Source organism: Rousettus aegyptiacus, unplaced genomic scaffold (assembly GCF_014176215.1).
Source record: "Rousettus aegyptiacus isolate mRouAeg1 unplaced genomic scaffold, mRouAeg1.p scaffold_m13_p_8, whole genome shotgun sequence".
Lineage (NCBI taxonomy): Eukaryota > Metazoa > Chordata > Mammalia > Chiroptera > Pteropodidae > Rousettus > Rousettus aegyptiacus.
The window spans coordinates 81,704,926-81,732,435 of NW_023416311.1; the positions used below are offsets into that span (position 1 = coordinate 81,704,926).

At 32.8% G+C, this 27,510-nt stretch overlaps 1 protein-coding gene across 2 annotated transcripts in view; it reads left to right on the top strand.

Moving 5' to 3' along the window:
- Window positions 1-26,642, top strand: part of IL6ST (interleukin 6 signal transducer) — a 42,050-nt gene extending 15,408 nt beyond the window's left edge. The window contains exons 4-17 of one of the 2 annotated variants that reach the window (XM_036225562.1): window positions 2,773-3,078; window positions 3,951-4,071; window positions 5,874-6,031; window positions 6,571-6,725; window positions 8,427-8,586; window positions 10,442-10,524; window positions 11,206-11,416; window positions 11,905-12,087; window positions 13,767-13,868; window positions 14,033-14,179; window positions 14,622-14,762; window positions 17,905-18,001; window positions 20,866-20,947; window positions 21,751-26,642. In XM_036225562.1, the coding sequence (XP_036081455.1) occupies window positions 2,773-3,078; window positions 3,951-4,071; window positions 5,874-6,031; window positions 6,571-6,725; window positions 8,427-8,586; window positions 10,442-10,524; window positions 11,206-11,416; window positions 11,905-12,087; window positions 13,767-13,868; window positions 14,033-14,179; window positions 14,622-14,762; window positions 17,905-18,001; window positions 20,866-20,947; window positions 21,751-22,491 (2,687 nt within the window). In that variant the 3' untranslated portion in view covers window positions 22,492-26,642. The remainder of the gene's footprint in view (window positions 1-2,772; window positions 3,079-3,950; window positions 4,072-5,873; window positions 6,032-6,570; window positions 6,726-8,426; window positions 8,587-10,441; window positions 10,525-11,205; window positions 11,417-11,904; window positions 12,088-13,766; window positions 13,869-14,032; window positions 14,180-14,621; window positions 14,763-17,904; window positions 18,002-20,865; window positions 20,948-21,750) is intronic. The other variant, XM_036225563.1, reaches the window with a different exon arrangement.
- The last annotated feature ends 868 nt before the right edge of the window (window positions 26,643-27,510 follow it).

A 27,510-nucleotide genomic window follows, 5' to 3' on the forward strand; every position in this document is an offset into this window, starting at 1 on the left:
CAACTTCCAGCCCTGAGCATGCTGATTACCCTCCTGATTGTCCTCTTGGTTGCCCATATCACATTTAAAATATAGTATTTTACCACCTCTCCCACTTATCAGCTGTAAGACTTTGGACAGTCACTTAGTATTTGCTTCATTTCCTGGTCTATAAAATGGGGATAGTAATGGTCCCTATTTCCTAGGGTTGTTAATGAGGATTAAATGAGTTGATAGAAGACAGTTCCTGGCCCACAGTAAGCATTATAAAGAAGATCATAATTATATATTATTGTAATTGGAATAAAACACACTTAAAAAAATAAATATAATGCCAGGACTAGACACGATCTAAATATAGTGATATTTTTATTTTGATCCGAACATCATTTTTATTAAAGCAACATAGTTTTTTGTCAGCTAAGATATACTGTAGTTTCATGTTAAGCTACTGGTCAGTGAAAATTCTCAAGTTTTCACATTGAATTACTTTTAAGCCATTTCTCCTTCACTATACATTTATTTCTTATCAACCTAAATAGGAGATATTACCTTCTTTTGCAAAGTTCATTTTATTAATTTTAGCCTATTGGTATAATCTTTCAATATAATTTTGAATTCTAAGATGTTAGGATCCTAAGTGTTGGCAGTCCTTCATAGTCTTGTCCTTTGCTAATTTGATGAGTGTATGTCTCTTTATTTTTTCCCAAGTTGTTGATTACAAAGTTGAAAATAACAGGACTACCTTATCTATTGCTACCTCACAAATTACTCCAAAACTCCATGGCTTAAAATGATAATAATTATTGTTTCTCATGGTTTATGTGAGTCAGGAATATAGATAGTCACAACCAGATTGGTTCACCTTTGCTCTGTGATTTCTGGGGCTCAGCTGGAATAGTCAAAGATTGAGGGCTGGAATCATCTAAAGGCTCATTCACTTATACTTCTGGTGTTGGTACTGGCTGTAGGCTGAGGGCTTTGCCAGGGCTGTTGGCCGGAATACCACACATGGTCTCCATGTGGCCTCTTGGCTTCCTTACAACATGTGGCTGAGATTCAAGAGCATATGTCCCAAGAGAAAAAGAGAGCTAGTCAAAGGTTTTTAGTCATTTTAATCATTTTAATGATCTATCTGTAGAAGTCATATAATACACTTCACTGGCTGAGGCAGACAGAAGTAGCCACACAGAGAGAGCTGAGGGCAGGAGGAGAATACAGACCCCATTTCTTTGTGAAAGGCATATCAGCCACATTGTAAGAAGAGTACGTGGGATGAGATAAACAATTAGGTGTGACCATCTTTGGAAAATACAGTCTACCCAAAGGACTGAGGACAGGCACTTCTGCATACACAAGACCTCCCACTCTTTTTTTTTTTTTTTTTTGCAGTCAATATTTTAGTTACATATATATATATATATCTTATCAATTAAAAATTTATTAGTTCACACCTATGTCTGTTTTTATAGATCAAAAACAGCCAGATATCAGTGTGGCTAGATTAGTTATCTCAGAGAGCAGTAATAATGATAGGCTACCATTTATTGGAGGCCTATTGACTATCAGACATCATATTAGGTGCTTTACATAAGTAATTTCTAATCTCAAAAAAAACTCTTTAAGATAGCTATTGTTAACTTTATTTTCCAAGTGAGGAAAAACTCAGATAAGGCAGGTAACCACCCAAGAACCCATTAGCAAGTGGGATTCACTAGGAAGAACTGCCTTAAAATTCTAGACAGTGAGGCTAGAGAAAATAGAATTACACTAACTAGTTGAGAATTTAACTTGACAGGAATAGGTAGCCATTAAGTAATTTAAAATAGGGAACTGGCATTATCTTTTTTGAAGAGCAACTCTAGCAGCAGTATGTAGGATAAACTGGAAGGAAATCATACTGTGGTATAATATGGTTGCTTGAGCTTTAGCAGTCAAAACGGTTGGTAAGAAAAGGCTGACACACACATTAAGAGTATAGAACCAAGAAGACTCAGTGCAATATTGTTAAGTTGGAGGTTGGAGGAGGCTAATTAGAGATATTGGGGGGGGGCTGCGATGCGTATAATTTTAGACATGTTCATTTTAAAGTACCTTCAGAATATCTCACAGAATATGTCTTGTAAGCTATTGAAAACAGAAAATTAGAGCTAAGAATAGGGGTTTAGATATCAACATAGAGTAGGTGATAATTAAAGCATATAGTTTTATTTTTTATGCAATCTGATTTTTTAATATGAGATTTGATCTCATACACATATTATTAAAATTAATGTATTCAGCTACCTTATTCTTTTCTGTTTTTTAATTGCCTCCTTGCTATTTCCTTTGTTTTCTGAATTTTGATAGATGAACAATGTATGCTATTCCTTTATGCCCCCAATTGCACCCTTAGCTGCATTCAGGACTAGAGCGGAGTAGAGACTACCACTGCCTCTTTTCTGGAGGGTTTAATTTACACCCTTCAGAATGGAGGAACAGGATTGGTGGTAGAGCAAGTATGGATCATGCTGCAGGCATTTTGTGTTTCTTAAAGCAAAGTTAGAATATTATAGAAAGAGGTGAAGCTTGCCTAGGTTTTTTTTTTTTTAAATCCAACTCCATCTTCCTCATAATTTGTATAATTTCTTTACAAATTTTGACATTAAATTCTGACAATATTAATTTTCACTGTTCTTTTTCTGTGTCTTTAGAGATATTTTAGTGAAGATTGAAGAATTGCATAGATTCAAAATATTTTGTACCAGAAAAATTCAGTCCATTTTTATATTTTCTATTACTGTTCCTTTTCAGGTGAACTTCTAAATCAGTGTGGTAATATTACCCCTGAATCTCCAGTTGTACAACTTGGTTCTAATTTCACTGCACTTTGTGTGGTAACGGAAAAATGTATGGATGATTTTCATGTAAATGCCAATGACATTTTCTGGAAAACAAATCATGCCACTGTTCCTCATGAACAATATACTGTCATAAACAGAACAACATCTAGCGTCACTTTTACAGATATACCTTTATTAAATATTCGACTCTCGTGCAATATTCGTGCATTTGGACAGATTGATTGGACTGTTTATGGAATTGGAATAATTTCAGGCTGTAAGTTTTTTTTTTGGCCTTATTTTACACTCCAATGACTGTTGAATCACATTTTTAATGTGTTGGTCTTTATGAGATGAACTAATTTGTCAACTCTGACTTTTGGACATATTTATTTTTAAAAAATAAGTTTAAGAGTGGAACTCCAGTTTCATTACTAATATGCAGAAAAAGAGTAACACAAGTTTTATATCTTTCCTGAAATCCAAGCATCTGCCAGTTCTCTAGGAAAATCCTTTGACATGAGACCCCCAAATAAAGTATTGTTGAATTGAAGTCAATGAATTTATTCGTAGTAACTTTTAACACACCTTAATTGCTATGAAAATGCTCATTAAGAAAGTGAATAAATAAATATTGGAGAAAGTCTCTCTTCGATGTCAAAGCATATAAGTAAATAGTATGATCCATGAATGGGTCATCAAATATGTGGATCAGCCAAAACTAATTTTATCGTTTGCTTTTCCAGCGAGTTTGAGAAGACAATAGGAAGAGAAATACAAATGAACCATTTTTGCTTCTATTTAGTTGCCTCTTACTAACATGCAAATATTACTACTGTTTAAAATATTCTTAATGGGGAAATCAGTGATATTGTTACCCAGTTATAAATGAAAGTTCATTTTATGTAGAAAATTAATTTGAAACATACTAGTTAATGACAATTATGATAGAAAACATTACTGTCTGAAAAGAAGTTCATGTTTAAATAAAAAAAATTATTTAGGTACTAGTCTTTCATTATGTTCATAGTTTTTGCTTGGGTTTCTTTTTTCTATTTAGATTTTAAATGTCTTGTGTAGTATATAGATTGTATATTAATTACTTGTGGTTTTGAAGCTTTTTGAAAATTGCCAAATTTTCCCATTTAGTGCCTCCAGAAAAACCTAAAAATTTGAGTTGCATTGTGCATGAAGGAAAGAGAATGATGTGTCAGTGGGATCCTGGAAGGGAAACATACCTGGAAACAAACTTCACTTTAAAATCTGAATGGCAAGTTGTTTTATGTTGAATTTACTAAGTTAGTCATTTGTACTGGAATTTTTATTTTGTCAAGTAGTAATATTAAGTGCAAATTTTAAATATTTAAATATTTTATTTAATTTTTTAGAACATTCGAAACATATAAAAGTAGAAAGAATAGTATAATAAATCCCTATGTACCCATCATCCAGCTTCAATAATGATCAGCACATGATTAGTCTTATTTTATATAATACCCCATCCCAGATAGTCTGAAAATAAATCTCAGATATCATATCTCATCCATAAATATTTGAATACATATCTCTAAAAGATACACTTTAAAAAGACATAAGTACATACCTTATTAAACCCAATATAATTGGAAATACTTTAACATTGTCACATTTTCAGTTAGTTTCAGATTTCTCCAGTTGTCTCATAAATATATGTATTTTTACATTTATTCAAATCAAGATCTACGTAATCTCCATATATTGCAAATTGATATGCTTTGTAAGTTTCTCTTAACCATAGGTTCCTCCACCTGCTTCTCTTTTGCAATTCAGTTGTTCAAATAATAGTTATTCATTGTTTAACATTCCTCTGTCCTTTTATTTTCTAAAAGTTGCTATTAGATCTAGACACTTGATCAAATTTGGCTTTATTTTTTCAAAAATAATAAAAATGATGTGTCCTTCCATCAGGGACCACCACATAATGTTTTATTGTTTCCGTATCTTTGATACTAAGATTGAGCAATGGTTTCAGGTTTCATCAGCCTGATCCATTCATTATAAAAGTCCCCATTACTTTTTTCAAACATAAAAATTGAAAGAATTTTACAGTGAAAGCTTATACATACCCATCAACTAGTTCTACAATTAATATTTTATTATATTTGCTTTATCACATATCTGTTTATCTATGCATCCTTCACTCCATCTATTACTCTATCTCTTTTATGCACTGTAAAGTGGGTTGCAGACATTAGTATACTTTACCCTTAAATACGTCAGCATATATGTATATACACATCATTAATTAGATGTAATTAACTAGATGTTTATAGGTATTTTTTTAGGTTAAATTTACGTACATCTTAAAATATACTTAAATATCTTAAATGTATCATTTAGTGAGGCTTGACCTAGTGCATACACTTGTATAACTCAAACTCTTGTCAAAATATAGAACATTACTAACGCCCCTGAAAGTTTAACTGCATGCCCCTTTCTAGTTAATCCTAGCCACCACCCTGTCCTACCAGACAATTACTTTTCAGATTTTCTTTCCTATAGTTTTTTGCACGTTTCAGAATGTCATATAAATCAGCTGTTCCCAACCTGTTTAGCACCAGGGACCAGTGCTCCTATGGGAATCTAATGCCTGACAATCTGAGGTGGAGCTGAGGTGGTGATGCTAGTGCTGGGCATAGGCTGCAAATATAGATGAAGCTATGCTCGCTTGCCCGCCACTCACCTCCTGCTGTGCAGCCTGGTGTCTAACAGGTCGCGGACTGGACCGGTTCCAGTCCGCACTAGTCCGCAGCCCCGAAGTTGGGAACCTCTGATATAAATAAATCAAGTAGTATGTATGTACTGTTTTGTGAAAAGTTTTTTATGAGTCAGCAGAATGTTTAGAGATTTAACCCTGTTAAATCTCTTTCAAATAGTTTTTGACTTAAAGGTTGAACAGTCATCAGTGATTATTTTTTTGAGGTATAAAATAGTAGTAATCCGTCTTTTTGTTTTTAACAGAAAGTAATCTTTTTCACTCTAATTTATTCAAATCTATTTTTATTAACTAATTTCTTCCATTTTTGTATTTAGGGCAACAGACAAGTTTGCTGATTGTAAAACAAAACGTGCCTCATGCACTGTTGATTATCCTACGGTGTATTTTGTCAACATTGAAGTCTGGGTAGAAGCAGAGAATGCCCTTGGGAAGGTTACATCAGATCATATCAATTTTGATCCAATAGATAAAGGTAGTTATAAACCTGAATTTGAGAATTTATTAAAATGCGCAATAGTTTATAAAGTAGGTTTTAGATTTTAATTAATGTAGAAACAAGCATTTATTACCTTAGTGATTTTTACAAATTCATCTTATCAATATTAAAAATAATTTGAAAAAAGAAAAATATCCATAATATAACTACACAGTTATTTTCACTTTGAATGTTATCTTCTTGTATTTGTCCAGGTATCATTTTACAGGATTATAATCATAGTATACATGTTCCATTTTTTTTCTTTTTTAAATACCGAATATATTGTAAATATTTATCTTTTGATATCTGAACCAGAAAAGGTTAACAAATGTAATAAACTAACAAGGAAAACAAAAGATTTTTGAGAATCTTTTTCTTTCCTTTATAAGAGTATGGCATAAGTAGCATTGTTTTCAGAGAAATTAGTTCATTTAGTGAAAATAAATGATTATTGTGTAATTAAGAAAATATAAAGAGTATATTTGAGTTTGTATAAGAAGTTGATAAACATTAGGATTTATTTTATTCTTCAGTGAAGCCCAATCCACCACGTAATTTATCAGTCAGCAACTCAGAGGAACTGTCTAGTATCTTAAAATTGACATGGATCAACGCAAGTCTTATGGGTTTTATAAACCTGAAATATAACATTCAGTATAGGACCAAAGATGCTTCAACTTGGAGTCAGGTAAATTGGAACTTACTGTTTATTCAAATAGTCTTTCTTGTAACCATCTAACCTAAACATCACAATTTTCTGAATGTCTTAAGTGAAATATTTTGCTTGATACCTCTTCTAGATTTGTATTTTAAGCAAGGGCAAACAGGAAGACAACCAGATAGAAAAAACAGTTTTGCTAAATATAGTAGCTTTTAAATAAAACATGGAAGTGATGGGAGGTGAAAAGAACACAGATAATAAAAAGCAAATCAAGTGAAGGAGTTAAAGAGATTATATGGGTAGGGTAGAGCAGGGATTGACAAGTCGTCTGTGGGCTCAATTCAGCTAGCCATCTGTTTTTATAAAGTTTTATTGGAACTCAGCCACAAATAGTTGTTTACATGATATTTCTAGCTACTTTTGTGCTACAGTGGAAGAGTTGAGTCGGTGCAACAGAGACCATCCAGTCCACAGCCTAAAATATTTACTATCTAGGCCTTTATAGAAAGTTTGCTAATACCTGAGGTAAAAGGAGGGATTGGCGGAGAAATTGTGAGGCGGAAAAGGAAAAGGACAGTGTACTCAGATGATGCTGTCAGCAAAAATACTTGGAGCTTTTTAAAAGTCCCATCATCATGTCTATGAGCTCCACATACTATTCTTCTTTATAACTCCACTTATCACTAACAGTGTGCTTTTGTTTTGTTTCTTGGTTTGCAGTAATGAGCTCATAAGAGAATTGAGCCCATGACATAACTACTTCTTTCTTCCATTCCACATATCTAAAGGGCTCAGAATACGATTAGAAAAAGCAATACACCAAAAGGAATTAATGCTTCATGTTGTATAGAGAAGATAATACCTGAAATGCTTCGAAGTATTTTTTAATATCATAGAATCTTAATTCATTGGTATAAAAAAGACTGACACCTCTTTTGTATATTGAAATCTCAGAATAATAGAAAGAACCAGTTAGTTACCTATGTGCAGTCTGCTCTTTTTTCCTGAAAACAAAGTTTGTCTACAATGGTAGCTTTTTGTTTTCTTGATTGGACCGGATATATCTTCCTTTTGGCTATCCAGATCTTTGTCCACTATCCTTTTTATCTTGATATGCCTACCTGTGTGGATTCCGTTTGTGGGTCCCATTTTTTCAAGTTACCTACTGAGTTTGGTTAATGGCAGGAGAGAGAGAAGTAAGATCAGCATATTTATTTTTCCTGCTTCCTACCTTGAGCTTCCAGTGTCTCTAAAGCTCAGGTCACTGCTTCTCTCAGGTTAACTCCATCTAACCCTCTTCCAGGTTCTGGTACCTCCCCCTCATCCCTTTGGGCTCCAAGGTGGTAACAGCTACAAGCCCTAGAATATTGCCTGTATCTAAGGTTTCCCTATACTCTGTCCATATTCCCTTTAGTAAACCCTCCTTGATTTTATTTCTAATGGGAACATGCCATTTTATTTCTGTTGAGACTCAGTGTTATAGGCCATATGGAAGAAAGAAATAAAAATAAAAGAAAGGAAGACAGGATTAATAGTAGATGTTTCCATACTTCCCAAATCTATTTTCTTTACTCACTTTGACTGCTTTTTGACTTGCATTTATTTATCTTCAGAGCTCGAGTTTGTTAGTTTTGTTTCATTAAATTCATTTCTGTAGTCTTATGCAATTTAGAAGACCTGTAATAAATACCATTGGGTTTTCTTTTGGTTGATTTTTGCTATTTTCAGATTCCTCCTGAAGATACAGCGTCTCCCCGATCTTCATTCACTGTTCAGGATCTTAAACCTTTTACAGAATATGTATTTAGGATCCGTTGTATGAAGGAAGATGGTAAAGGATTCTGGAGTGACTGGAGTGCAGAAGCAGATGGGATTACATATGAAGATAGTAAGTAAATAAGTATATGAAGAAATGAAGCTATTGGAATTTGGGCTGCTTTTAATAATATAGACCTCGTTGGTTATTATGTGATCATTTTATTCAAACTGCTATTTGATACTTTAATTTTTAAGGACATTAAGATACAAAAGTGAGTGAATTATTGATAGTATAAATATTTGATACCTAATGAAATAAAATTATCATGGAATAGTGTCTTAGATACCATGAGAATACCATTGACTTAACAGCTCATAAGTCTAGAACATTTTATAAAGGAGAGTAGTCCAAAGATATCCCTAACTAGAGAATCATATCCTGAATCATTAAAATCACACTATCTAGCAAAATACACCTTAGACCCTTCCTATCATAGAGAGATTTGTACTATATATTCGTTTTTACCAGCACTTGATAAACCCCTGGAAAAGAGTCCTGATGTTTTGATTGGTTGGTTTATTTTCATTTCCTCTTTTTTTCCCCATGATAATACAGTATGAAGCTGTCTACATAAAATGGTGTATAGTCCCAAGTAAGAATCTCTCACTAAAGCAGCTAATGTTACTTCTGTAGCCACCAAGAAATAGTCCTATGGCATAAATGTTTCTCTTCTCATTCTTCATGAGTTAATGGCAGCAATTCTAGCTTTAAAATCTCTTCTACCATCTATATCCCTTCACTTCCAGCTCTGCTAGAGGTTTAGATAGTGAATTGAAATTATCAAAAACAAAAAGTAAAGTACCCTTCTCCACTAAGAGTTTTTTCTCATTCTCATAAATGCCAGGAGAGAAAGCAGTCCTGCTATTATTGCAGGTTTGGGAGTCCTCAACCAGATTCCTTTGTCTTAGCTAGGAATTCTTAAACTGGATTCTTGGGGCCTTTAAAAGTACTTGGGTCAATTTGGGTGAGTTCCTGAACTGCTTTAAAATAATAGACAAAATATGCTAGTTAGTGCCTGTGTACCTTTTCTGGGGAGATGGTACATAACCTTTGTCAAATCAAAGAGATTGCCAAAACCCCCCAAATTATAAACCATTAACTTAGTGAATGAAACCAGTAGGTTCACTCTGTTGGAAAATATCTCTAGCCCATAAAATTATTAATTTCCTGTTCTTTACTCACATATTTTTGTACTTATGAATTTATCTATTTGAACCCCCTGTACAGGCAGCCTTTTCCCAGCTTTTGCTCTTTTTTACTGTTTTATAAACTGTAATAACCTCTTCAGGATCAATGTATCACTTAGATTTAATTTATATCCTTTAAAAAATTCTGTTAAATACCACATTTTGCAATTATAATTTTTTAAAAATCAGTTGATCCTACAGGAATTTTTAAGACCTCGTTACTAGCACTGGAAACTTGTTTTATAAAGTGCTTTTTTTCACATGGATGGTGATTATCGCAACAATCTTGTGAATTCATTTGTTATATTCTATTACACTGAATCTTCCCAGCATAAGGTAATAAAGTTAGACTATATTTTATTGCCCTTACTTTGTTTTATAGTCTCACATTTATATATTGGATTTTAAACATATATTTAAGTATGATTTTTCAGTTTTATTTTTAGCAATAAAAAATAGTGATATATCTTTGGTTATTGCTTAGGATATATTTGTAGCTTTATAATTTTAAGATTACAGAAGAATTACAATATAATCTAAATCATCAAGCTATCACCCTGACTAAAGAAAAACCAGGCATATCATGCTGGGTTGGAAAATGCTCATATAAAGAAAGAGACACCATTGTAAATGAAGGGCAAGAATATTAAGAACAAAGTAAGAGAATAGTCTCCAGCGTTGTATTTTGTGGTTATAATAAAAACTTTTATTTTAAAAAGTTTTTGTCATTTCTTTAGGACCATCCAAGGCACCAAGTTTCTGGTATAAAATGGAGCCATCCCATACTCATGGCTATAGATCTGTACAGCTTGTGTGGAAGGTAAATGCATATTTATATTCTTTTATCTCATGTAAATACATTTTAGATGGTGTTATGAGTGGAGGCTTTTTTACTTAAATTTTTATTCATCTTAATATCACAAAGCATTTGATAACTATTTTTTAACAAATAGAAACATAAAACTTCATATATACAACCTAGAAGTCAGGTTCATTAACTGCAGGTAATACCTCATAGATACTTCACAGTTTTATTTAAGTTCTATAAGAAGACAGAACCTTGTCTTCTATTGAACTTTCCTGAGTGCCTCCGAAAATAGTAAAGGTTTGGGGTAATCAAAATGTATACCAATAATAGGAAATATAAAATTGTTGTGTGCTCCATAAATGTATATGACAGGATCATTCTGAAAACAAGTAGAGAGAAAATAACTCTGGTGTAAAATGGTGTAAAATGATTTAGGCCCACATAGCCACAGAGCAGAATTATATATGGAACTGAAAGCTAACAGAATGATGCTACTTTCTCTCTTAGCCTAAGTCATGCTTTTACTCTTAATTCAATATGTAGTTTTACTTTAGTAGTAAGTTCAAAATAAGATTGCCAGTCCCTTTAAATATTAAGAGATTTGACCTAATAGCAGAATTTGTGAACGCGAAGAAAAGATAATTAACTTTATTCAAGATTTAGGAAATTTAATTTTTAAATATTTTATTGCAGACATTGCCTCCTTTTGAAGCCAATGGAAAAATCTTGGATTATGAAGTGACTCTCAGAAGATGGAAGTCACATTTGCAAATTTACTCAGTTAATGACACAAAACTAACAGTAAATCTCACAAATGATCAGTATATAGCAACTCTGACAGCAAGAAATCTGGTTGGCAAATCAGATGTATCTGTTTTAACTGTCCCTGCCTATGACTTTCAAGGTTTGTGTCTGTGAGATGGGGCCTGATTTATGGATGGGAAAAGGTGGTTAGGTATGGATAGAGATCCTGTAAAAATCATTAATGTTCTAAGACCATCTCCTCAGTATTAGCAATGATCATAGTTTTAGAAATCAGTCTGCAGCCAAATTTGTTCCATCGTTACATGTCTCACACTTTGCTGTAAGCTCCTTAATAAGCATTTTCTGATTATGTATTTATCTGGTTTTTTAAATATTAGGATTTTGGGAACTTTATATGCATATGACTTAAATATATTATGTGTAGCTTTCAAAGAAGAAAAAATTGCACTATGCGTATAAAATATTTGAATTTTGGGAAAGGAAGAAATTTCAAATATATTGACTAAATTACAATAAAGTGCTTTTATTCATGGAAATATATGTTAAATAGATTACATGGTTATAAAAATGAATGTAAAACCTCACAATTTCAAATTTTTTTAATTTTTATTAAACTTTATTTTAAAGCTACTCGCCCTGTAATGGATCTTAAAGCATTTCCCAAAGATAACATGCTCTGGGTAGAATGGACTGCTCCAAATGAATCTGTAAACAAATATGTACTTGAATGGTGTATATTATCAGATAAATCACCCTGTATCCCAGACTGGCAACAAGAAGATGGTAATGTACACCGCACCTATTTAAGAGGTATACCTAACTTAACACATTTAAATTGATATACCTTTTCTAACTCTTTAGACAGATTTTTCTTTTACATATTTTCTGCTTTATAGGCATTGTGATCAATCTGAAGGTACTTCTAGTTTATCACAGAAACTAGTTATGTCTAGTTTACTAGATGTGTGACTCACCAAGTCACTTAACCTCTCTGAATTGCAGGGTATATTTATGGACAAAGTGGGGTAATACTGTCTTTTTGTTTTGATCATCAAATGAATGTTTACAAAACTGTAAAGTAAGAGAAGTATAAGATAATCCAATCTCTTCTGCTAACCCATTGTATGGTCTCTATCTGATTTAACTCCCTCATCCTTCAGTGAGAAAATACTTCTGTAGAGCATCCGATGACCTGCTAACTTCTCACAGCTGTTGAATAGGGCAAACAGATCTAGAACTCAGATCTGCTTATGTATTTTAACTGGAAGTACAGTGAAAGACAGAAAGTAATGATATTATAGAGCTCTAAAATGGATTGTTCCTTTTTTAAAGGTATTACTTATTAAGTGGCTTTAAAGTGGTATAACAACTTTAAAGAGAAAACAAAACCATTTAGCTTATTGTTTTTTCAGTTAAGAATAACCATTAGAATCAGCCATGAATAATATGATTCATCAGATAAAAGCTCTAAGCAAAGACATAGATGCCATACCAACAAAATAAAGTTTGTAAGCTTTATTCATAAAATAGACCGTTTAGCCCTCTTTAACCTGTTATTTAATATTTAATTTTAATAAACTTGATTATCTAGTTTATCAACCTTATTTAAAGCATAGCAGAACTAGAGAGGAGACAGATTGGTAATAACTAGTCAATAGAAACTTTTTAATAAAGTATAGCACAGGCTTTGGAGACCTTCAGGTTGTGCAGTTAGCCCTGTATAGCTCAGTAGCCCTGATAACATCACTGTATTACAGCAGAATATAAAAAATTATCTTCTTGATAATATTGAATTATCAAGAAAAGGTAAAATTACTCTAAGAAGGCAAAGGAGCATATATGCAATAATAATAGTTAAGGAATTATAAGTTATGGTTGAAGGTATAAACTTCAATATAATAAACACCTTATTTTTCTGAAATAGATAAAATGGTGTGTAAAGAAAAATTTTACTACTGCATGCTAAAGGAATAGATAGATGACTTTGTTAATTGGAGAGATTGTAAATAAAATATTCAAGATAATTTTTTCTTTTAAAATTGTGCTACTTTCTAGGGGAAGTAATATAATTCTTTTTTTCCACGTCACCTGACATACCAGAGCCATTAGTGCTTTCTCTAGATCTTATTAGTGGCATCTAGCTCATTAGGCAGTTCTCAGAGAATTAGGTAAACTAGACAAAAATTGTCAAACTAATAGTAAGACTCAAGATAATTTGAGATCACCATTTTATAAATCATAGGTATAAATGCAATTATTATTTTTATTGAAAATATATTTTTTTATCCACTGTATTGGCAATAGTAACCTTTTACTTTCCTAAACAGTTATTCTATTAAGCTTAAATCCAGTATACAAAAGGCAATGCTTAAAAGCTACAGTCTTAAAAGAAAGTTCAATAATCATGAAATTATAATGTAAAAATAATAGTGGAATTAGGTTTTCTCAGTATAGAAAAAACAAGGCTTAATCTACTGTTTTTACTTTAGGGAACCTAGCAGAGAGCAAATGTTATCTGATAACAGTTACTCCAGTATATGCTGATGGACCAGGAAGCCCCAAATCTATAAAGGCATACCTTAAACAAGCTCGTAAGTTTAAACTTCACTTTCTCTGAAAAATGTTGAGCTTTGTATTAACAGACATTTTATCTCTTTTAAATAAGGGTGTTTCATTATGTTCAAATAACTGTATGATAATGATTTTACTGAATCCCGTTGATTTTCAGTTAGCAAATGCCTTTATTCTGTTCCAGCACCTTCCAAAGGACCTACTGTTCGGACAAAAAAAGTGGGGAAAAATGAAGCTGTCTTAGAGTGGGAGCAGCTTCCTGTTGATGTGCAGAATGGATTTATCAGAAATTATACAATATTTTATAAAACCAATATTGGAAATGAAACCGGTAATAAAACTATATCAGTTATTAAGAATTAGATTATTTTTCTTAAGGTTTTTAAAAAAATTTTATCTTATTAATTTCAAGTAAAAAGTGCATTGGTTAGACATTTATTAGTTTATGAAATGCTCTTTATTGCCTGATTGCTCTTTCTTGCCCCTTGGCTCTATACCTACTAATTTTAAGTCTTGCTGTCTTACACATTTTAGTATAGCATATTATCCTCAGAAAAGAGACACCTGAGAATATGCCTTAGGTTGCTTTCATGGTCCTATTAAAGAAATGTTGCATTGTGCATATAGAAGAATATTATGCCAGAGTTATTAAAGTTGTTTTCTAGCAAAATATATTTTTATTCCTTTTTAATACTTTCACAATATCACATATAGGCCAAATGAAACAAAAAGATTGAATAGTTGAATAAAGCACACTTATTGATTTCTTCCAGCTGTGAATGTGGATTCTTCCCACACAGAATATACACTGTCCTCTCTGACAAGTGACACTTTATACATGGTACGAATGGCAGCGTACACCGACGAAGGTGGAAAGGATGGTCCAGAATTCACATTTACTACTCCAAAGTTTGGTAGGAAATAATGACATTTGGTCTTCCTTTTTTTCTTTTTAAAGTTTAATCAGACTAAAAATGGGCTTAGTTTATATGCTAAATTTTGGTAAAAGTGCATCTTTGGATTCATAGAATTAAATTGTTCAGAAATTATGACATTTATGTTGTTTATCTGGTTTTAGTTATTTAAGCTGTAGAAAATATTTTTCCTCACCTTTTTTGTTGTTTTATTAACTGTTTCTGACTAATTTCACCTACACCCTAATAAATCCCAAAAGAGTTTGTGTACATTTATAAATGGGTTCATTTTTTTCACTAGGAAAACTTGGATGTGGTCTCTTCTCATTTCCATTTATGGGTAGGGCTGGAAAAACTAGTTTACTCTTGTCATGTCCACTTCCATACCTCCAGCTCATTCTTCAGCTTGCTGAAACCACTTTTACCACTCCACTCCACTCTTACTGAAACTACTCTGGTGTCACTCATAGAAGACCTCTTAGTTGTCATATCCAGTGCATGCTTTTTACTCTTAGTATTTTTTTCCTGCACTTCTTTGCATTTGACTCTGTTGGCTTCTCCATCCTTAGAACTCCCTCTTACCTTAGTTCTTCTAATATTTTGTTTTTCAAATATCACTCTCCTGAGTCTCCTTCTCTCTGCTACTTCCTTTTTGGTCTCCTTTTCTGCTCAGCTTTTAATCGTTTATATTCTGCAGAGCTTTGTTCTTGGCTCTGTTTTCTTATCTGTCTATTCATTCTGCCTACTCCCTGTCCATGACTTCAGCCATCTTCTCTTTTTTTCCCAAATACCCTTTCTTTGTTCTATGCCACCACTATCCAACTCTTTGCCAAAGCCAGACATTTGGATGCAATTGTATGAAATTCTTTTTCGTCTATGTAAGCCAAGTAAATATCAAGTCCTATTGATCATGCCTCTAATTACTGCTTGTGCAATCCCTTTCATAATCTCTTTCATTGATGCTAAGCTTCTCAATATTTCTCTACCTTTTACTGTCTTTCCCAGTGCCTTGCCCTATGTTAGGTCCTCACTTTCTCTTGTTTTGGCTGTTATTTTAGCCTCCCTAAAGTAGTCTTAAGCTGTATTCTTTCTCGTTCTTACTACATTTTGAGTCATTGTAGAAATTATTTTATTATTTTATTACATTTGCAAACTCCATGTTCCTTGTTTGTTGAATTATTGCCGAATGAGAGAATGAGTGCGCTACTACAGTCAGTACTAGTGAGTGGCAGGCAAGGAGCAAAGCTTCATCTGTATTTGTAGCTTCTCCCCAGCACTAGCATCACCTCCTCAGCTCCACCTCAGATCATCAGGTGTTAGATTCTCGTAGCATCAGTCCCTGGTGCCTTTTGCTGAAATAGACAGTAAAAGATCCAGAGCTTTGCTATTATCATGGACAATGAACATAGTTTCTGGGAATTTAGACTATGCAGTAAATAAAATACAAAGAAGAAAAATCACTCCTAAATCCAAATTATCTCTTAACACATTCGTATATCCTAGTCTTTTATGCATACAAATTTTTTTTTCAAAAATTAAATCATACTTATTAGTATTATTTCATTATCTGCTTTTTTTACTTACCTACCTCTATTGTTTGGTCAATCTTTTGCGGCTTCTTCACATAGCATTGGCCTTGTTTCCAAGGACCTTACTGCTTAGGTGAGGAAATATGGTATAAGTAAACAAAAAAAAAATGGAGAGTCATTTGGGTCATGTAGACAGTAAATAGATTCGAATTGAGAGATACCAGTAGGACGGAGTGTCATCTTCAAAGATTTTGTGGAGGAGACAATACTTGAGTCATGAAGTTAGGATGTGAACAGATAAGAAGAAGGTATCTTAGAGAAGCACGCACAAAGGCCTAAGGCATGGAACATAATAAGCAGGAATAAAGGAAAGGTTCTGCCTGAATTTGATTTATAATATATGTGAGCACATTGGCATTCAAGAGTTACTGTTCGCCAACCTATAGTTTATTCCCTAGCATTGATCCAATTTCTTGATTTCCGTTAAGCTTTGTAAGATGTAAAGTTACTTACAAAGGATATGTGTGGTGGAAAATTAGGACTAAATAAGTGAAAGTGATTATATTAGCTTCATATGTTTTTCCTGTAAACAAATTAAAAGGAAACTGGAGATGTTAACCACAAGCAACTATAAGGCAAATCATTAAAAAATATCTCTAATATAACTTATCCCAATTAATGATTCATTTGATTAATAAGACCTTTAAATGTAAATGGGGATTCCTGTGGTAGGAATCTTAGGCTTATTGCTTTTTTAGTTGATAATATTCCTACTTCTGTCACTCTTGTGCCTATTAAGGTTCACCTAAAATTCTTAGCCCTATAGCAGATATATTATCTTTTTTGAAAATAGTAAATAACTATTAAAATTTTGTCTGAAGGTTAAGTTTTTTCTTGTAGAAGGCTCCATTTGTAGTTTATTATGATTATTTTGCAGCTTTTCCAATTCTACTCCGTACCCATGGAATTCAAAGATAAAAGATTGTGCTGAGTGCAGATCATAAGTATAATAAATGGTTAAGTTTGAAAGCTCTAACTTATGAGGTAGATTATCCAGTAAACTGAACTAATATTATTCCTCCAACCAACATATATAATGCTTACTATGTGGCCAGGTTACTGTGGGCATAAGTGGCTGAGATACAATTTACCAGGGAAAGAGGGGGAAAAAAACAACCTTTAAGTTTGAAAAGGCTGTAAAAAAAAAATCAGGACGGTATTTCATCTTTAATAGTACAGGCATACCTTGGAGATATTGTGGGTTCAGTTCCAGATCACCACAATAAAGTGAATGTCACAATAAAGCAAGTCCTATGAATTTTTTAGTTTCCCAATACATATAAATTATGTTTATACTATAGTCTATTGAGTACACAGTAGCATTATGTCTATAAAATGCTAGCAGTTAACTGAGCCTTCAGTGAGTTGTAATCTTTTTGCTAGTGGAGGGTCTTCAATTTGTTTTTTTAAAAAAAGGAAATATCTGCAAAGAGCAGTAAAGTTAAGTGCACTAATACAAGGTATACCTATAATCTGGTTAAGGAGCTTCGTCATTTCTCTTTAGCATATGTGTCAATAATTATTTTCCTTTTTACTCATGTCTTGTTTTTTAGCTCAAGGAGAAATTGAAGCCATAGTTGTGCCTGTTTGCTTAGCATTTCTATTGATAACCCTTTTGGGAGTATTGTTCTGCTTTAATAAGCGAGACCTGTAAGTACCCTTATTCATATTTTTACATTTTTCTCCAGCTCTATTGAACTATAATTTATATCCAGTAAAATTCATATATTTTAAGTGTACACTTTGACAAAGTTTGTAACTATACAGATGTATTACTACCATCACAGTAAAGATAGAGAAGATTTTTATCCTTAAAAATTTCCTCATTTCTGTTTTTTAATTATCCCCTCTCTCAACCCCTGGCCCCAGGCAATCACTGATCTGCTCTCTGTGATTGTAGAATCGTGTATGACATCTTTTTTCACTTGCCATGTTTTTGAGATCTGTACACTAATATTTTCCTTTTTGTGTTGAATAGTATTCTCTAATATATGATATATCATATTGTGTTTATTCACATATCTGTTATGGTAGTTCAAGTTTATTCTTTCATTTGGCTAAAATGAATGTCGCTTTGAACATTTGTCTACAAATTTTTGTGTGTTCATATGTTACCATTTATCTTGAGTAAATACCTAATAATGAGGTTCCTGGGTCATATGGTAAGTGCATATTTAACTTTATAAGAAACTGTCAAACCATTTTTCAAAGTGGCTATGCTAGCCTATATTCCCACAAGTAATGTGAGAGTTCCAATTGTTCCATATTGTCACCAGCCATTAGCACTGTCTTATGACCATGTATTGCTATCTCATTGTGATTTTAATTTCCATTTCCCTCATAACTAGTAATGGATCTTTACATGTGCCACTTATATCTCTTCTTTTGCGATATGTCTTTTGAAATCTTTTAGCCATTTTTAAATTGGGCGGTTTGTCTTGTTAATATTGAGCTAGCTATAGGTGTTCTTTATATATTCTGGTTACAAAATTTTTGTCCAATGTATATTTTGCAAATTCTAGTCTGTGGCTTACCTTCTTGGTTTCTTAACTGTGACTTTAGAAAAGCAAAAGTTGATGAAGTCCATTTTTTCAGCATTTTTTTTAGTAGTTTTTGTGTTTTATATTCTGTTTAAGAAATCTTTGCTTAACACAGTCACAAATATGTTCTGTGTTTTCCTCCAGAAGTTTAATCATTTTAGCTCTATGTCTGTGATCTCTTTAGAATTAAGTTTTGTACATGATGTGAGATCAGGGGCAAAGTTCATTTTTTCTCATAGATATCTAGTCATTCAAGCATTATTTCTTGAAAAGATTATCTTTTCTTTTTCATCAAATTGTCTTGATACCTTTGCCAAAATCAATTGTCCATATATCTTGGATCTATTTATGGACTCTCAGTTCTGTTCCATTGATCTATATATATATATTCATGCCAATACTATACTGTCTTGATTATTATACCTCTGTGTAGTAAGTTTTGAGAGCAGGTAGTGAAATTCCTCCAGTGTGTTCTTTTTCAAAATAATTTTGGCTAGGTTCTTTGCCTTTTTATGTAAATTTTAATCTTACCAATTTCATTAAAAAAAAAAAAAACCCTGCTAGAATTTTGATTGGGATTTTATTGAGTCTGTAGATCAATTTAGGGGAAAATGCAATCTGAACATGACTTTACATGTTTGAGTCTTTGAGCTCATGAACAGAGTATATCTCTTTACTTATCTGGGTTTTAATTTCCTTTTGTAATGTTTTGTAGTTTTAAGTGGAGAGGCCTGCACATCTTATGTTAAATATATCCTGAGTATTTATATTATTGTAAATGGACTTAGTTTTATTTTCTAATTTTCATTGCTGTTATACAGAAATGCCATTGACTTTTTCTTTTTTTTTTAAATGATTTTGTTTACTGAGACCTTGATAAATTCATTTACTCTAGTAGTTTTTTGGATTCCTTAGAATTTTTTATATACACAGTCATTCTGCCTGCAAGTAAAGGTGGTCGTTCCAATCTTTATGCTTTTAGTTTTTTCTCTTATGGTGCTGTCTAAGACAGCCAGTACAATGTTGAACAGAAGTGGTAAGAGCCAACATCTTTTTTTGAATTCTCGATTTTAGGGGAGAAAGCATTCAGTCTTTCTGAAGAAGTAGTATTACCTCTTTAAATGTTTGATTGAATTTACAAATGAAGCCATCTGGGCATGAGATTTTCTTCATGGGAAGATTTTTAGTTGAAAACTTAATTTCTTTATCGATATAGAGCTATTCAAGTTTTTTTTTTTTTTTTTAATCTGTTTGGTAATGAATATTTTTCAAGGAATTCATCCATTGTTTGGTTGGTCCCTAAAATTAGGTCGTTAATTTTATTTTTTTTTATTTTATGTCCAGATTTTATAGCTGTTTCCATAGGAGAGTCAGTCTGGTAGGATCTTGCTAACTTTTATTTTTATTTTTGAACTTATTCTTAAGATGACTCACTTCTTATATACTTACGTACACTAATGGATCTCTAACTTTGGGCTATGAAATATAGTCAGGTGAACAAACAAGTAGGTTTTTTTATGATGGAGATGTCCCGAATTGGGTATTTTTAATATTGTTGGTCTTTCTGAAAAATCAAATTTGTCATATTTTATCTGGTACCTAAGTTGGAAATTGAACATTTTTTTGCTTTTTCTGTTTTGGGGAAGGGATGTACCACAACATGTTGTGACCTGGCTAAAGTTTTTAAGTGGTTTTTATTACAGAATTTCTTTTCAGAGATTTTTCTAATCGAATATTACTAGCTTTAGTCTTGTTAACAGTTTTTCATTATGACTAGGATTAAGGTCCCTATGCATTTTATATAGTATTTTCTCTTGATTACAAGGAAAATAGTTTTTTGTTGGTTTGAGATGCAGTAGGTATTGTTTACTTAGTTGCTTTAGTTCTTGAGATCTTAGATGAACATGTTTAGAAATAGGGACTCTTCATTGTTTACATGTGGTTCTACATACGCCTTCTTTCTTTCCTCTTCAGAATTAAAAAACACATCTGGCCTAATGTTCCAGATCCTTCGAAGAGTCATATTGCCCAGTGGTCACCTCACACACCTCCTAGGGTAAGATAAAATGTTTCTGACTATAATACATTGGCATATTAGGATACATTTGTAGAGTTCAGTCAAAAGATAATCAGACTGAATTGAAATGAAAACAAAATAGTGCATAAATGAGAATTTTAATCAGAATTTTAAAATACCTACACATTCTAGGTGTTTAATTATTCTGATATTCCTAATATTAGGTATTAATATCCTGATATTACAAATTGGAAACGTAGAGTGTTAATACCGATATGTGACAACAATGTAAGGAAAACATTTTGGTTGGATTTTAAAATCAAATTTAGCAGTCTTCCACATTTCAACACTGATGAAATGATTTTTGGAAACGTATACTAAATTCTTTGAACTTCCCTAAAGGGGAAATAATTTATATATATTTTCTTACCCTTGAAATTTGACAGATTAAAATGTGTATTTTATATTCTATGAAACTTCAGTCATTTGAGTTTGGTTTTTCTTAATGTTTTCTGGTTTTTCTATCCAGTTACTTCTAGGCTAGTCTAGGCATGAAATATGAAATACTGTTTGTAGACCATTAGCTTATCAAAATGTAACACCAATATTGATTTGGAATTCTGAAGAAATATAGCCTGATTACTACTACTTAGAATCATTTCACAATATCTGCAATTCAGGTAGTTGACAGTGATTTGATGATGTAGATGATCTCTGCACCATTAAAAGGTATTGAGAGGTTTCAGAGATGCTCTAGCTCTGTGGCTTTAATATTTGCCATATATATTTTGGAGTTTCTAAACATATGCCACAGGTATTAACCCATTTTCTCTCTTTCTTAGCATAATTTTAATCCAAAAGATCAAATATATTCAGATGGCAATTTCACTGATGTAAGTGTTGTGGAAATAGAAGCTAATGACAAAAAGCCTTTTCCAGAAGATCTGAAATCATTGGACCTATTCAAGAAGGAAAAAATTAGTACTGAAGGACACAGCAGTGGTATTGGAGGGTCTTCGTGCATGTCATCTTCTAGACCAAGCATTTCTAGCAGTGATGAAAATGAATCTGCACAAAATACTTCAAGCACTGTCCAGTATTCCACTGTGGTACACAGTGGCTACAGACACCAAGTTCCATCAGTCCAAGTCTTCTCAAGATCCGAGTCCACCCAGCCCTTGTTAGATTCTGAAGAGCGGCCAGAAGAGCTACAGTTGGTAGATAATGTAGATGGCAATGATGGCATTTTGCCAAGGCAACAGTATTTCAAACAAAACTGCAGTCAACACGAAACCAGTCCAGATATTTCACAATTTGAAAGGTCAAAGCACGTTTCATCAGTCAATGAAGAAGATTTTGTTAGACTTAAACAGCAGCAGATTTCAGATATTTCACAGTCCTGTGGATCTGGGCAAATGAAAATGTTTCAGGAAGTTTCTGCACCAGATGCTTTTGGTCCAGGTACTGAGGGACAAGTGGAGAGATTTGAAACATTTGGGATGGAGGCTGTGATTGATGAAGGAATGCCAAAAAGTTACTTACCACAGCAGACTGTAAGACGAGGCGGATACATGCCTCAGTGAAAGACTAGTTCTTACAATTTCAGCAGTACCTGCAAAAGCTAAAAATATTTTATCTGTGATGTCAGATAAAAGTAATCTTCACTCACTGAAGATGACCATTTGCCCTTAAGGACAAGAATATACTGTCCTCCCACACAGACTATTTCCATTCCAGAAAATCTGGGATTCTCCTTTAAGCACTACATAAACTGACTTCATCCCCTGAATAGCTGAATGACTTTGTGCTGTTTCAGGATGTTTGCACTGAAGTAAAACAGAAAGTTTCTCTGAAATCTATAAAGTAAAACTGTATTACATAGAAAACAGTATATTTAAATAAGCATTGATAAAACTTTAGCATGGCTATACTGGTTTTAAAACATAAAAGAGGTCTGGGTGGCCTAACTATATAGGAGCTCAACTTTTGCTGTCTGACAAAAAAATTGGGGGCTCATTTATAATTATACTAATACATCAAATATTAGTTCTCTTCCATTGGTAATGATGCTGCCACTTACTAAGAAAAGGAATTCTGGAGTTTTAACTTGGCAAATTAATATTAATTTTTGCATATAATCCAACTAAATTTCCCAAAACTTGATGATATTAACGTCTTTGAAAGTCCATTTCACAAATTCAATAGAGTACCCAGCTAAGAGTTTGGAATGAATGCCAGTCTTAAGCATTTAAAAAACACTTTGCCATTTATAAAGACTTAAATTGTTAACCTTTTTCTTTATAAACATTATTGACCTTAAAATTTCAGAGAATTCGGTTGATAAAGCACTTTATACAATGTCTTCACCTTAAAATGTGCTTTAATTTAATCTGCTTTGTTTTTATTTTTAAGTAGGCCAAGATTGAATTTTTTTCCTACTAGGTGTTTGAAGCAAACTGGGTTAGAGGACTTGGGCAGTATCCACCAAAGCAAAACACACCCCAGAATGTACATATTGATCTTGGTGAATATCAGTTACTATTTTAATATCTACTAGTTCTGAGGTAGGTGGAACTTAGTTCTGCATTGTGATTTAGGACTATTTTAAACCTCTTCCCACATGTTCTGTTCTATTCTTCAAAAGATAAGTGAGCCAGGCCTCCAGAGTTTAGTGCTAAACCCACTTTCTCATTTATGCCATCTCTCAGCCACAGCGTTGATGAGGCAGAGGCTAAAGACAGAAGCTAATAAGAAGTTAGAAATCATTAGTGGTTAAGCACCGCTATCAAGTAAGTTTGAAGAAAATAGGCTTTGTTTTTCTGTAATTTACAGAAATCAGGCCAAGTTAGAATAGTTTGTAGAGGTTATTGAAGAATAAAAGGCTAAGAAAAATTAGTATACATTTACTTTTGAACTATAATTCTACTCATTATTCTCTCAGAATTCTGTTCACATTATACATCTTATTATACTTTTCCTTTGTATTCTTGCCTAATCCTTTTCAGAGTTATTTCACATATATGGTCTTTGTGAAGAGAGCAGATGCTTTATTCTTATATATCCAGTTCTATTTTAGGTAAAACCAACATGAGATTGGTAGAATGACAGAATTGGAAGTATATGAGGAAAATTAGACACAGAGAGACCTCAAACTCACACTACAAGGTAATGGCATCACCGCCATTTAAGTTGGTCATCAAAGGCTGGTCCAAAGCAGCATTAGATTTATCTTGTTAAATGTCTGTCAAAAAATTTATATAACATTTTTCGTTTCCTCAAGTAGTCATGTTGTTGTAATTGTTTAGTTGTAACCTTCCTCATAACAAACAGCAGTATTAGAAGATAGAACATTCTGGTTTGAGATTTGTACATGGGGAGGAGGTAATTAGAAAATGTGATAGGAAACGAACATGAAGAGTCATTTAAGAAATGATATCATATAAGCAGATTTCTCTGTTGAAACTTGTACAGAATATGGTGCAGTGAGTAAAAGCCTCCAGCCACAAAAACACTTTAGACGAATGGATATGTAGTTACTGTGCAAAAATCCATTTAGGAAATTAACATTTGTCTCATTGTAGACAAAACTAACTCACTGCTTCTGATACAGTTGTCCTCTTGTAGGACTAAAAAAAATTATAGCCAAGCATATATGACATGTATTGCTATTATAATTTACTATTAGTTACTGGTATCTTTGGTATCCTACTCTCATCCCTCATAAAAACACAATTCTGAGTAACTATTAGAAAACTAACTATAACCCATTAAAAATCTAAAAATTAATCTTTTTTCTTAGTCTTAAACATGGATCAATCAGCACTCAGGGACATACCCAACATATAAGGAGAAGAAGCAGGAGGAAAAACAAAATCATTTACATGTTCTGTGTTCATGTCTGTTTCTACCTAGTTCATTTAATTTCAGCCTTATTCTGTGGTAAGAGATTTTACACATGAAGTCATTCAATGACCTTAGCCTATTGCGAATTTAAGGGCCAATTAATTTGAAATACCCTTTAAATGTTTGTTTATGAAAGCTCATTTAAAATGGAACATCTAAAATAGCTTTTTAAATAGAAATTAAACAAATTCTAAAAGATGTCTTTTTTTTCTGCCCAGAGTTAACCAGTTATTATCATGACATAAATGTAGAGGTAAAATAATTATATAGTGGAATTCCCTAAAATATTTCTGTAACTGGTATATATTGACCAAGTATAAAACAAGTAGGAGAGCTCTTCCATTCTGTTACACAGGCATACCTCAAAGATACTGCAGGTTCCAGACTATGGCAATAAAACAAATATCGCAATAAAACAGTTAGGAATTTTTGGATTTCCCAGTGCAAATAAAAGTTATGTTTACACTATACTGTAGTCAATTGTGCAATAGCGTTGTGTCTAAAAAAAAAAAAATGTACATACCTTTTAAAAAATGCTAACCGTCACCTGAGCCTTCAGTGAGTTGTAATCTTTTTGCTGGTGGAAAGTCTTGCCTGGATGTTGATGAAAATGCAGTATCTCTGAGGTGCTTAAAGGGAAGTGAAATAAAACAAAATATTCCATATTCCGTGTCATTCTCCTATTAAAAAACATTTCTGAATCATATAGTTGTTTCTATAATGTTGAAATGGCTAAAATGTTCAAATAAGCTACATAAAACTTAAAAAGTTCAGTTAAAAATTATTGGGGTAGCTTTCTGTTATAGGTCATGTTAGATTCTCTTGCCCAGGTAAGATTACTTTAAAAGCTTTTTTTGCACTTTTCTGTAAATTAAGAGAATGTGGAGCCATAAAATGGCAGGGTATTTATATTTAGCCTAATGTTGGGCATTTTCATAGATTTCAAAGAAGATGTAAACTGCAAACCTACAGCCTAATTCTTTGGGCTGGTCCTTGGCAGCAGTTCCTTTTTAGACTGTTTATAAACAATTCAGATGTAGGTTGAAATGAAATTTTTCAAAAGCAAATGTAATATCTTTTGGACTAATATATTTTTTCATCATATGCGACTAGTATGTGCATTAGTATGATAGTCTGGTATACATTGCATTAAAAGCAAAAAAGAGGCAGCTCTGGATGAGCTCTTCTGTTATCCACTTGTTCCACCATTTTTAAGAGCTTTTTATAGTCATTAGGTCTTTCAAATTGGTTGTTTTAACTTCATTATCCATTTCTTTAATACAGTCAATAGATTAAGATGAAAATGCATTTAAGGCTGTGCCGATAAGATGTTCCATACCTTTTATCCCTTAAACACAAGCTTTGGATGATAACTACATGTTTCAAATGCTGTTACATGAATACCAAAATGTGATGTATTAGAAATAAAGGAATATTTTAAAAGGTAGGTATTTGAAAATTCTTTAGTCTTGATGTATATGCGTGTTGAATGATATACTCTAAAAATAAGTGTGCAATTTGCTAGTGCTACAATACAGTGATTAGCATTAGGTATGTCTCCTCTTTATATCCTCGCTGTGTCCCATTTACCTGTAAGTGCAGTCCATTAACGTTCACTTGCTGTTTTATCCCCCCCTAATCTCTTCTTTTGGAAGGCTTGTCTAGAGAGTTTTGTATGTATTTTTACCTTTGTAGCGCATTGCATGTGCTAATTGTAATCACAGCTATTGTTTTAATGTTGACATAACTCTAAATGTTACCGTAAATGTTCTCATATATCAGCTTTAATCCTTTAAGTAAATTTAAGAAATAAATACTTGTTCAAATTTTTCATGTGTAGTCACTGCCATTTGATATCATTACAAATAATGGCTGCGGTAACAATATTTTATTACTACTAGTGTTGACTCTTCATATAAACTAAACTAGATGCTTTACGAGGGTTCTGTGGCTTTTTAAATGTTCATTTAGCACAATAGAAAATGATTTAGAAGAAAATCAGTACACTATCTCTGCCTTAACATCTAGAACGGACTTGGAGATGGCAATTCATTTACCAGTGTTCCAGATTTACTAAAATAAGTTCTAGAAACCTACCTCTCAGTGGATTTTTGTCCTATAAATTGACGAGGGACCAACCAAGTACAGAGGTGCTGCACCATCTTGTGGCTTGTCTGTGCCCACACTCTGGAGTCTCCTCTTTGTCACAGTGAGGCATAAAGCCCATTGAGACGCAGCACCTCAATGCTGCCCTGAGGTGGTGAGTAGTAGTATTACTAGCTTAGTCAATTCCACCTGGAAGAAAATCAGAACTTTTAGATTTGCTTGTCTTAACATTGTGCTTTATATCTAAAATATTCAGAATCAAAATTCATAAACCAAAAGCCAGGCTAATTTTCCCATTAAATATATATACTGAAGGATATAGAAATACATCTTGCCTTGGGGCTGTGTTCTTTTGTTTAAAATCTATTTGGCTACGGCTCTTAGAGGCTCAGCCTGACTTTGCGGTACCTCTTACCCAAATTTATATTATGGGTCCAGTCCATCCTGCTTCCAAAAAGGTTACAGAGCTTCCTCAAAGCATTGTTTCCCTAGCCTGGAGGCAGAGAAACAATTTTAATTTTCTTTTTAAAGTAATATAAAATATTCCTTCCATGTTTTCAAAATATAAAAATTACAACAAACTGTGTGCTCTT